This window comes from Gavialis gangeticus, unplaced genomic scaffold (genome assembly GCF_001723915.1).
Source record: "Gavialis gangeticus isolate Ggan-Ray unplaced genomic scaffold, GavGan_comp1, whole genome shotgun sequence".
Lineage (NCBI taxonomy): Eukaryota > Metazoa > Chordata > Crocodylia > Gavialidae > Gavialis > Gavialis gangeticus.
Window position 1 is genome coordinate 2,459,849 of NW_017728973.1, and position 11,694 is coordinate 2,471,542.

General features: G+C 43.8%; 1 protein-coding gene across 2 annotated transcripts in view; it reads right to left on the reverse strand.

The window, feature by feature from the left end:
• Positions 1–3,610: 3,610 nt before the first annotated feature.
• Positions 3,611–11,694, reverse strand: part of CNP (2',3'-cyclic nucleotide 3' phosphodiesterase) — a 9,624-nt gene continuing 1,540 nt past the window's right edge. For both annotated transcript variants that reach the window (XM_019506273.1, XM_019506264.1), the window contains exons 2-4: positions 6,968–7,637; positions 6,137–6,279; positions 3,611–5,498 (exon numbers count right to left, since the gene is read on the reverse strand). In XM_019506273.1, coding sequence (XP_019361818.1) covers positions 5,046–5,498; positions 6,137–6,279; positions 6,968–7,583 — 1,212 coding nt within the window. In that variant the 5' untranslated portion in view covers positions 7,584–7,637 and the 3' untranslated portion in view covers positions 3,611–5,045. The remainder of the gene's footprint in view (positions 5,499–6,136; positions 6,280–6,967; positions 7,638–11,694) is intronic.

Genomic DNA, 11,694 nt, shown 5'->3' on the forward strand with positions numbered 1-11,694 from the left:
AGTATAGGACATAATTATATATAGATCTTGTTTCCTAGAGTCAAACGGGGCACCTTAAACCCATCTGTCTGGATGCTGTACCTATCCTAGTGTCTCCCCTTGCTTCCAGTGGCTTGCTGAGGTCCAGGATGCAGGGATTTACCACTGTCATAAGCAGCAGGTATCTTAAACGGACAATATGCTCAAGTATTTCAGTTGTAGAAAGCAAAACAATGTCAGTGGTGTTCCCAGAACATGTAATGCCGTAGAAAAACAGATTAAATAGGCTACATGTGTAGCTGTACTCCCTGTGATTTTTCTTTTTTCCCCCTATGGGGTACAGGTTGTATTTCATATGTGAAGAGACTGGTGTTTAAAGCTTCTGCTCTTAATGCAACAAAGAAGGGTGTTAGGGTGGGTTTTTTTCTTCTTTTTTTTAGTTCAGTCTCTATAAGAGTAAATTAATGAAAGCTTTATTTCTGGTATAACAGCAAGAGCCTTAAACTGTTTGCTTGGTGGCATCTTTAGTCACTTTCCAGAACATGTTCTTGTGGACCCTCAGATTAAAAAGCTGCTTGGCCTCAAATCTGAGTGGCTCTTGTTACAGCTTGCGTATCATCACTCAGGACTCCGCTATTTGGGATCTAACTAACATTCCTCTTGAGCGGACGTGTGCCAAAATAGAGCCTCTCCCCCACAGCTGTAATGACTCTGGGGATTGGCAGGAATAAAGTTAAATTCCCTAAGGTAGCACATATGACTATATACAGGGCTAATGAAGAAAAATGTGCCATTTTTTTTAACATAGCTTCGTGCAAAGGAACTGATAAGAGTAGACACTTCATTGAAGAGATGAAGGATAGCTGAAATTGTTACTGACAGTACGAGGTGTAATCTAAAGAAAAATACCTGTGCGTGGAACGTCTTTAAGTTTAAACCGACCTACTGGCATAAGTCAAAGCAACTTCTATTGCAACTCAAAAAGGCATTTGCAGAAATGCAGATGTTGAGTATTAGGTCTTCCCTGCCATGCTTGTTTGATGTTCTACTTCTTGGCCAAAATATGGAGTCTGAGTTGCATGTAGTTCAGGCTCAGACACAGCCCTATTCAAAATAATAGGGAAGTAACTGCATTCCTTGAACTAAGAGCACATCCGTTCTGATGCTTGTGAGGTCTTGCAAGTGGAATGCATGTGGCCTAAAAGCTAATATGCCTTTCACACAGGCTTTTCTTGTCAAAAATGATAAGTCTATTGGCTGTGGCTGCTGCAGGGGTATTACTGGCTTCCAATCCTCTCCAGGCATCAAGAAAACTGAACTCTTCTAACCTAAGTTGTAAAGAGCATGAAGATGTCATGAGTTTCTTGGGCTCTCTCTAGGGGTTTCTGCTATATAGCAAAGTGCACTATTCTGTCTGCACACTTGGGAGGCTTACTCCAAGGATGGACTTCTAGTAGAGGCCAAGGCTTCTGACTCTTGTAAATAATTGTATCAGTGCAGTCTGCAAAAGGGTTGGGGGCAAAAGGATTAAGTACTCCACATCAGCAATGCGAGTCCCGCTGCATGCTTCTGTCTGGCTAGAATGAGGACTGATCACCATTGTGCTGCAGCTTGTTTCCTGTCATGGAGACTCACTCAAGTGATATACCCAACTGCACTGCTCCGTTGATCCACCTGTGTGCTCTCAGGCTGTGCCTAGCCAAGTTCTTCTTTAGCTAATTGAATGATCAAACCACTTGGCCCATGCAGCGGCTTGCTGTTCTTTCAAAATCACTTTCCCAGTTCAGTAGCAACAGTTAAGCATTTCACCTGCTTCAAGCAGGCTTGGTGTTCCAGGTTAAATTTGTGCCTTGTGGCCCCTGCCCAGACAAAGCAAGTTCAGAAATCCAAAGCTCCACCTCGCTCTTACAGGGAGTGCTCTAATTGGATCTGAAAGCTGGCATGACTAGTGACAGCATGGTCTGTGACCCTGCTTTACATGTCGTAAGCCATTGATGGCACTACACCTAGTCATCAGAATAGATGGACAGATGTGCAATGGAAGCCTAAGTAGTTTGGTAATGTTTCAGCTTTATTTCACCTAGTTTTCCCTCCCAACATGTGCAGACAGAAAGACAAGCTGCTGCCCCCTCCCTCCCCCCCCCAGTAACTTCAGGGTAAGCCAGTCACTTTGGCATGCAGCTCATTTTTGAACAGGAGTTCTTGTTTTAAAGCTTTTTAGCTGGAAAAAAACAAGATAGCTTGTGGTCTGTTCTATTTGTGATAGAATGTTATTGGACTAAAGCTGTGGTAGCACCAGTGGAAGCTGAGGAATTACCGCAGCTTGCCTCTGCTTTCTTGGGCTGGGTATGCAACTTAACTGTAGACCATAGCCTCTCTTAAAATGACTATCCCATCTTACTCCCTGTTTTCACTTAATAGCTCATGCTATGGAAGAGACAGAAGAGTGTGAAACTGTTTTAGAGTACACAATGGCAGCCCAAATACCTTCATTGCATGCATAATACCTGCTTTATTGTAAAGAAACTAAGGAGTACTAAAGACAAAAGCAGACACTGATGTGAAGCCACCTGGAGAGGACACTAGCCCCCATGCAATGGTCTTATTTAACTGAATTTAAGGAATGGATTCTATGTTTACCTCACTGTAAAGTTGTTGCCTTTCCACGGAGATGAAAGGATGCTGCATGAAGCAATCCAGATGCTTGATTTGGTTCCCCTGACATTCAACCCTCTAAGGTAGGCTTCACATCAGTATAAATACTGTCCCTCTTTGGACCCTTACCTTTCTAGGATGTGAATGGTAAAAATGTGAATATTTGTTGTTTACTTCACTAGACATAATTCAAAATGATGTGTTTATATGCAGAATCTCAATCAGACTGAAGCAAAACCATATGCAATTGGTTTACTTTATAATAAACTGTATATGATGTACAAACTAATAAACATTTAAATGAGGAGAGACTGGCTCTTGTTCTTGCACAAACAGATGAATATGGTGCTCCAACCACAGCACGTTTCAGAGTTGGACTCAGCATTGTTTTTGGACTAGTTAGTCATGCTGTTACTTTGCTCAAGGGAGAAGGGTTTTCAGCATGCTCCCACCATCTCTTGCAAGGCTTGTCCTGGGGTAGATGTCATTAAGGAAAAGACTGTCCCTCAAAGATTAAAGATGTGGACAAGTTACTTGGCTAGAAAAGGCCCAGCTGAACAGGAAGTGATCAGCTTTAATGTGGAGCTCCCACTGTGAAGCATGGGAGAGATAGGCAGCTTGTTTTCTGCTCCAGTTGAGGGAAGACTACCTGTGTTCCCCTCTGAAGCTTAGTAAGCAATTGCTAGTTACCTATTCTCTTATTGGAAGCAGCAGGCCAGCTGAAAGGCTTGTGGTTTGCCAGTAAAGTCACCAGATCACAGCATCTGACATCTGCCCTGAAGCTTCCCTTGGTTTTAATTTAGACAGTCTGAGAGGGGAAGCAAACGATATTTCCCTATGCATGGAGCAGTGTCTGGGGAGCAGCACTGCATGCATGCACAGCCACTATCCATTGAGAGGGCAGGGGCCATGGGGCAACAGCTCCTGTACTGTTTCCAACCCTGGAAGTACGTGTCAAAAACACAGTAAACATATATAAATTAATATGGGGTTTATTTCAAGACGTTTTACAGTTCATGGGACATGAGCATAAGCTGCTGTTCTGACCTGAATCTATTAGTTTGGCCAAGTGTTACAGTAGGCCAATGACAGTAAGTATCCATTGCATGACAGGCAAGCTGTTTGACTTTTCACATAAGCAGAAACAAGCTTCAACTGTCAGACACGTTTAATAACTGAAAACATTTAAACAGCCAGTTTGAAAAATGTTTAGTGTGAACACAGGCAAAGTTATGCAAAGTTATAGTGCCACTATTTACCTCCTAAGCTATGACATGTTAGCTTCATGTGCTGCCACCTAACCTTAACATTCAAGAGAATTAGACTTTGAATCCAAAGTAGGAAAATCAGTCTTGCATGAAGTACAATAAAATACTTCAGGTGTGATTTTAGTTTCTATAAGATCATGAGTTAGAGATGGAAGAGACCTATTAGTTTATTCCATCCCCCTCCCAGGGCAGGATTGTTCCCTACAGTTTATGTAAACTGGACAAATAGTGCTTTGTCCAGTCCACTCTTGGATGTCTGGTGTGAAAGTGGCAGATGCCATATCACAGCAAGACTGAAAAGATTTAATGACTTGGAAGCTTTTCCTAATGCTTCGCTTAAATTCCCTCTTATGTGATTTTACACATACCACTTGCCTTTAATGTACTTTCAGCTTAGGCTGGATATATATGGGTCCTTCTCCTGCCAACGAACCTATGGATGGACTCTTTCCTATTAGCAGTTTGAAGGTGGGGAGGCCACATGTGGCAAGTCATGTGGATGCAATAGTTTGACCTTACATAATGAAGGCTCTTGAACTCCCCTGTCTCTCTTCCTTATCCTTGTTGACCAAAACCACCAAGAACTCTACTCCCATCCTTGCTACCCATTGCTGGGTTTTAGTGGTTTTAACCTAGTTATCTGCTACCTAGGACACAATGTTCCAGCAGCCTATGGAAGGGACTGTCCCAGGTTCAACTTGCTTTGCTTCAGAGTATTAAAAGTAGCCCTAAGCTTTGGTCCACTACTGTCAAAATACTTTCATAGAATGATCTAAGGATTGTGGTTCTTAGGGAAATTACAAAATGGACCATAAAAAATAATCCTCTGAGAAAAGAAAAGCTGTATCTCTACCAAAAAAATGTACATTAAAAAAGTCTTTCAGCTCTTCAGTTACCAAATCATAGTTGGCCTACTGGAAAAGGATCAGAAATAGGTGTTTAGGTGCTTAATTTTTCTTTACAGTCAATCAGGTCATTAATTTCCTCCCTGAGGGCCAATAAATTGTGTCTCAATGGAGACACATCACTCAAGTTTGCAGAAGGGCTTACTTTAGTACAGGTAGAATTATTTCTCTACAATTTCATAAATGTTACACAAGTTACTTTGTCTTTAAAAAAAAGGCAACTGCACTACTAGAGCATTTAGATAATAGTGCAGGAATTAAAGGCAGAGCCTCGTTTGTTACTGCTTTGAGTAGGCACTAGCTTTCCTTTGCCATAGTAACCTGTGAATATAGCTTTCACTTCAATCTTTTTAGAAAGCAGGAGCATCCACATGCCATTGCCAAAGTACTGCAGTTTCCCTCCTCCAATTTCCCCAACTTCATCACCTTTGTTCCCTGCCTTTTCCATCTTGACAAATTCCAGGAGGTCAAGGCCAGTCTGAACTGCTTCTATGCCACTGGCACATCCAAGGGTAACGTGAGCTCGGCTGCCTTTGGGCAGGTTGTCTGTGGGTTGTATCTTGTCAACATCACTTGGCCACAGCAACAGGTCTTGATCACTCAGATCCACACGAGCACCAGCAGTTTTTGTTGTGATGAACAGTGCAGAGATAGTCAGGGTAAAGGCTTTTCCATAGGCCGCCTTCACAGCCTGCAGAGAGAAAGGGAGCAAAGAGACTTGAATCTAGAACAAAATTTTGACCGCCTGTAAAAACAGGCATTCAGCTTGCAAGTCTATGCAAACCACAGACATCTTCATCTTGTAGCTCTCTACTGCTTTCAGTATTTAATCTCCAGAAAAGAATTTGCATATTTCATTTACACAGCAATGCCTACAAAAAGCTTAATATATACTCAGATCTTTCCATTCTCCAGAAACAACCTGGCTACATGTAATTTTCCACCCCACCTTTCAGTCAACTTAATTCCTGCATTTAACTGGACCCTCAGGTTAATCAACTACTGAAAGGTGCAAATGCCTTAAGTAACTCGGGATCAATTAAAACCAACCCTCCTACATCCGAGAAAGCCATGAGAAGCTCTAGCTAGATTGGAGGCAAGCTGAAAACATCAGACATCTCCTCACTGTCATTTTTTTCAATCCCAATGAACACCACCCCCGTCTGCCTCCCTACAGCTCAAAGCCAGGTAAGCGCTCTTGTGATGCAAATGTACACTGTTGATACAGAAAGCTACTTGGCCTCTTCTGGCCTGAACCAAGGTAACCAGCCCACTTGAACATGATGCTGGGGGCAAGGGGAAGGGAGTAAAACCTAGCCAGACACTAACTTCTTGTTGTGCGTATTCTTCAGCTCCTGGAGCCTTCCCGAAGTCGGTGTACTTTGTAGTACAGTGCAAGACGCTTGGTGGCCTTTTCACGAAGTAGCTGGTTAGGTCTATTTTAAGTTTGGGATCTTCAATGGCAGGAGCAACTGTAAATATAGATGAGCAAAATTACTACTGAGAAATCAGGGTGTCCCCATTATGCCTCTTCATCCCTACGAACACTGGTTTAAGTTTGTTTAACATTTAATGCTGTTTAGTGCTAAAGATGGCTGGGCAGGAGAAGAAACTGAACTGGGTCACATGGCTAGCACAGAGCAGCAAGGCCACTTCTTTAGACCACCCACCCATCTTCCCTGACCATGACTCTGTGGGGGATACTTTAGGAGCAGGAAAATAATTTGATCTTTTTGGTTCTTGGCTGCTTTGCTGTTTTACTTGGGCCATCAGAGGAAACAACTGGGAATTACTTTGCTACTTCCTGCCTTAGCTGGATTCCAACCTGAGAGCTGTAGCCAAAAGACCCTATGTCCCACTGCCAGCACCTGGAACTGAGCTCCATGGGGCACACTGTCCAGAACTTTCCATTAAAAAAAAAAATCTGGGGTTTGCTTCCTTATATAATAACTTATATAAAATTACTTTGGCTTCTAGACATTATGTTGCCCAGTATCCTTATCAAGAAAGGTTGTGTTTCAACTTTCAAATGGAACTGGAGGTACTGTTTTGAAAGCAGAGTGGGTAAGTTTGCTTATTCCCTGTGTTTTGTTTCAGGTTTTTTTAAGTGGTGATTTGTTTTCCTTGTTAGAGTAAAAGCTTTAAGACACTTAAACATACAGTGTTTAGACTCCTTTTTGAATGCCTTGGAGCTTCCAAGCTCATCGAGAAAGGCCTGCCCAATCTTCCTCAAGTTCTCGGAAGTTTTTCTGTTCAAAAACCAACCAAAATACATGGGTAGGAATTCTTTCTCCAAGTTTGGCTTCATCTTTTTCAGGTCTTCCACAGACAGTTTCCATTGATTCTTTTCCTTCAGCTGCAAGCAATCCATTTTCCACTGCGTTTTGGGTTCAGCAAAGATGACTTTGTACCGGTACTTGTCAGCAATATCAAAGAGTTGATCCAGTCGCTCCCTTTCATGATGAGTGTCATCCACAACAACAACACTGATGTCTCGCTTGCAACAGTCAACTACATCCTCATCCATCTTTGAATAATCTTCAGGAATGGCGCTTCTTACTGCAGGTACAATCTTATAGCTATCAACAGAAATGATCCGGCAGGCATCCTTATATCTGTCTTGAATGGCTTGGGCAAGAGTGGATTTCCCACTGCCTGGTAGACCTCTTAGGATGACAAAGGTTTTAGATTCCTTGATTGTAGAAACAGTATCATCATCATCAAGGAATGGAAACTGCAAGCTTTCAGGCCTCTCTTTTGATGATTGAGTAGACATTTTCCTAAATATTTTAGGCAGGAATGTGTGACTCTTCTTTGTAAAGCCTTTGTTCTGAAATTAAAACAAAAAAAAATGTATGTTTTAAACATCCAAAGAAATACAGTCTTTCTGGTTGTGAACAATACATCAGTGTCCTAGTCCTTATTGGAAACCAGGGGGAGGAGGGGAGGGCTACTTAGAAAGGCAGAAGTGGTCCAGTGATGACTTTAAATGACACTATTATGTCATACATCTATGCCACCATTATTAGACCTCAGCTGCTTTATTCAGCTTACAATGCTCTGAACAATTAACAGAAACTTGTCCCTCAAAGCCTTTCTACTGGGCCCCACAGCGAGTCAAAAGTACTCCATCTCAACCGAGTAGAAAACTCAAAACTTAAAAGGTGCAAGTCAACTTCCTTTGCTTATTGTTCTGTGAATTGTGCCTTTTCCCTAAGTGCCCATAACTACACTCCTTAAATGCCAGGGAGAATAACATCACTGCAAGCTCCACAGTTCTGGAGGCTCAGTCTCTCCTCTCCCTGCCCCACGTACCAGTTAAGGGTCAAACTCAATTCGGTACATTTGAAAACAGAAGCTATTCATTTCCCAAAGTTAAACTTTTATAAAGACTACGCCAGCCTACGGAAACTTAAAAATAACTCAAAGAGAACCGAAAATCTTGTGCTGTTGTGCAACTGCTGATGTTGGGCAAACTGTTAAAAATCAAGCTGCAGAGGCTACAAACTAATTTGCTTCAAAGTGAATTTCTGTTTTACTCTTTTTATGCATTAGAAGCACTTACATCAAGCCTGCATCACTGCCTACATACGACTGATCACATTTGGCGCCGTGCACCTTGCAATTTGCCAATTCATGACCTTACACCATTCCCACCTGGCTTCCCAGGTATGTACCACATTTTGGTTGTAACATACTACATCAATCTTATCTACCATTGTATTTATTCCACCCATCCCAGGATGCTCTTGACCAGATTCCAAATGTTCTGATGTACTCTGATGCTTTCCACAAAACTTGAGACTTTCAGCTTTTAACTCTTACTGCTCTTGGCCTATCTTATGACTTACATTAGGGGTAGCTAACTTTCACAAATGACACGGGCAGCCTCCCAGTATGGCATGTGAGGGGCAGGCAGCACAGTGGCAGGTACGGCAGGGAGCGTAAAACAGAGCAGCAGATAGGTCAGGGGACTGAAGTGACATGAGGATGGTGTAGGGCTTTATTTATGGTACGCTTACCAAAAGGATTGGTTCCCATTGGCCTACCCTGTAATGACAGGCACCTTCAAAATGCCTTGGAGGTGAGAAGTCTAGCAGGAATAATTCCTTGCAGTGTAGTACTTTTATCAGACATGTACAGGTCTAGGACTGACTTTTGAGTTTTTCTTTTCCCTTCTCAAACTAATAAAGTTGCTTAGAGTCTACAGCAGCAAGGCTACAGGAAGGACCTTAGAAGGCAGCAGCATATCTGTCAGTGCTTTGCTCTGAGAGCCAAATACACAACGGAGTGGGGTCACTCAAGGCACATGATGCTCTTTCAAATATAATTGTAACACAGGTCGGGAGAACTAGAAATCCTAAGATGTCATTTGGGCAGGGTTCAATCCAGGAACTGCTGTGATACCAGGGTAATTCAGCATCATGCTATCACACTAGTTTCCTTATCAGTATACTTACGATGGAGGGTGACCTCCTAAATGGCTAAGCAGAAGCTGAGATTTGAATGAAGAAATTTTTTTTTAAAAGCCCATGACTTGAAGATGCATATTTTCAGTTGCAGAGCAGGGGCAGGGACTTCTGAAAATGGAAAGAATTGCTTTTCAGCTTCCTTCTCCAGTTAACAAGGTAGCCAATTTCCCTGGCAAAAATCTGTGTGCAGCTGGAGCAATAGCTTGGCTTACCAGAATACAACTTATTTATTTCTACAACTAGTTGCTCGTATTGGCCAGTAAAAGTGTTGAATCTTAGGAAAGTGAGTGATCTGCACTATTGACGGAAAGCGATCAAAAGCCTTCTCCCACTAAGGACACTTAGTCTGTAAAAGGGAACAGTAGGACTGGGGAAGAAGCACCTCCATTATGCATGTGAGATGTGATTACATCTCCCCATCTTTCCTCCTCCTTTTTGCTTGTAAGCATTTTGAAGTAAGAACGGTCTTCCAGTATACCCAGTTTAACATGGTGGGTTAAGCTCTGCTTACACTCTTGAAACCCAGAAATGCAACCCCCTGCAGTCACTCTCAAGACCTTGGTCTCCGAGCTGCTTAAGAATGGCTCCTAGAGTGACCCCAGATTGGTCTCGCTGGCACATTGCCAGGTGCTACTAGCACACAAGTCTTCTGCAGCTGGCCACTGCCACAACTGAACTGAACTTTTCAGATAGGAAAAGCTTAGCAGGTGTTTGTACTGGCAGCTTGTACGTATAATCCTTAGCACCAAGCATAGCATGCTCACAATGGAAGATCGCCTTCTGGCTGGTTTTCAGGAACAATCCAATCTAACTGAGAGACTGACAGAGCCAACTTTTACCCTCCCACCCCCACAACCTTCTCCCCTCAGTGGCTGCATGCCACTCTCCTTCAGAGAGCTTGGCATCTCAGTTCTTCTGCCAGGCCCCTTACTCATCCAGCATTCAAGTCCCTTAAGAGTCATTTCAGCCCCATGACTCACAACAACTAAAAACATCCTTATTTATTGCTTCCCTCCCCTTAATCAGCCTACTTCTTCATCTGAGACAGGGATCCATCCCTTCTTCAATGTCTGGAAAGCACTTAAGCTCACTGCTGGAGTCCACAGCAAACAAAACAGTAAGTCCCAATGCTTCAAATAAGTCTTACAGCAATTCAGTTCTTCCTGCGTGCTGTGCACTGCTCCTCTACCAGCCTGAGCAGTGAAGGTTGTCTAATCGGTTACATTAGTGCTGGCTCGCAAGAATTAAACTGCAAGGCATGCGTGGGCGCAAGGCTTTTGCTGCCTATTTTTAGAAACAAAACAGGACGGCAAAACTTCTTAGTTTGGTTTAGTTTCAGCTTCATTTGTGATCCTGTGAACTAGTCAAAGAGAAGCAGCTGGTTGGCAAATGCTCCAGAACACCATTTGTCGAGAGGGAGAGGGAGCGAGCAGATTTTGAGGGGCATCATTTTTAAACCTTGTAGGAGGCTTCTGTTAATCTGAGCAGGGGCTGCAAAAACGTTAGCGTATCATGTAAAAGATCAGACAGACTCAAGAGAAACCAGCTACAGAGCTGTTAAACATTTTCCAGCACTAACTTTTAGAGTTTGTTGGCTAGGTAGCCCTTTTTATCCTGTGAGATTTACTTGGCACATGCAGCCAGTCAAAACTGTACTGCGCTTCTCACCAGCAACCGGCACGATTTAAGTACTTTGCACATGTGGCCGGTCTGAATTAGTCACACAGATCGCTTGAATCATGTAATACATTTTCACCAGACACATGTGCAAGGCGATTACTTGCACCGGTCACTGATGACACGCACAGTAAATTCCTGTGCGCACGTGGCCCTTTTAAACTTTATTTGCCAGTGACCAGTGCAATGGATGACTTGACACATGTGGCCCATCTAAATGAATCGCACCGGTCACCGGTGCATCACGCAGTGACGTTTCGACTGGCCACCAACACAGAGTCACGAATCGCAAGGGTCACAGGGGATGGTCACAATAAAGTTTCGACTAGCCACCAGCGTCGAGTCATTTCTCACACGGTGCAAAGGGTCACCCGGGCTGTGTGGTGGGTGGAAAGATTTGTCTCGCAGCTCACCAGGGCACAGCGCAAGGACGGGCCGAGCCCTCCTGTGGCCCCTGCTCTACATTACATACATGCTGCAAGTCGACGGGGCAACCACGGCGTGGGCGTGTGGAGTCGCCCACCCCCTCGCTCCCAGGTGAATCGGGCCAGACTCCTTGGCAGAGGTGGGCAGACATGGAAACTTTTATGGCGCGGGTCACCAGTGGCCGGGGCATCGTGCCATGGACGTAACGTCGGCCGATGGGCTGCCCCTGCGCCTTTAAGGCCAGGACGACGACCGAGCGCCCATTGTCCGCGCACAAGGCGCGGGGCGACCCCGGCCAGGAGCGCCCCCCGC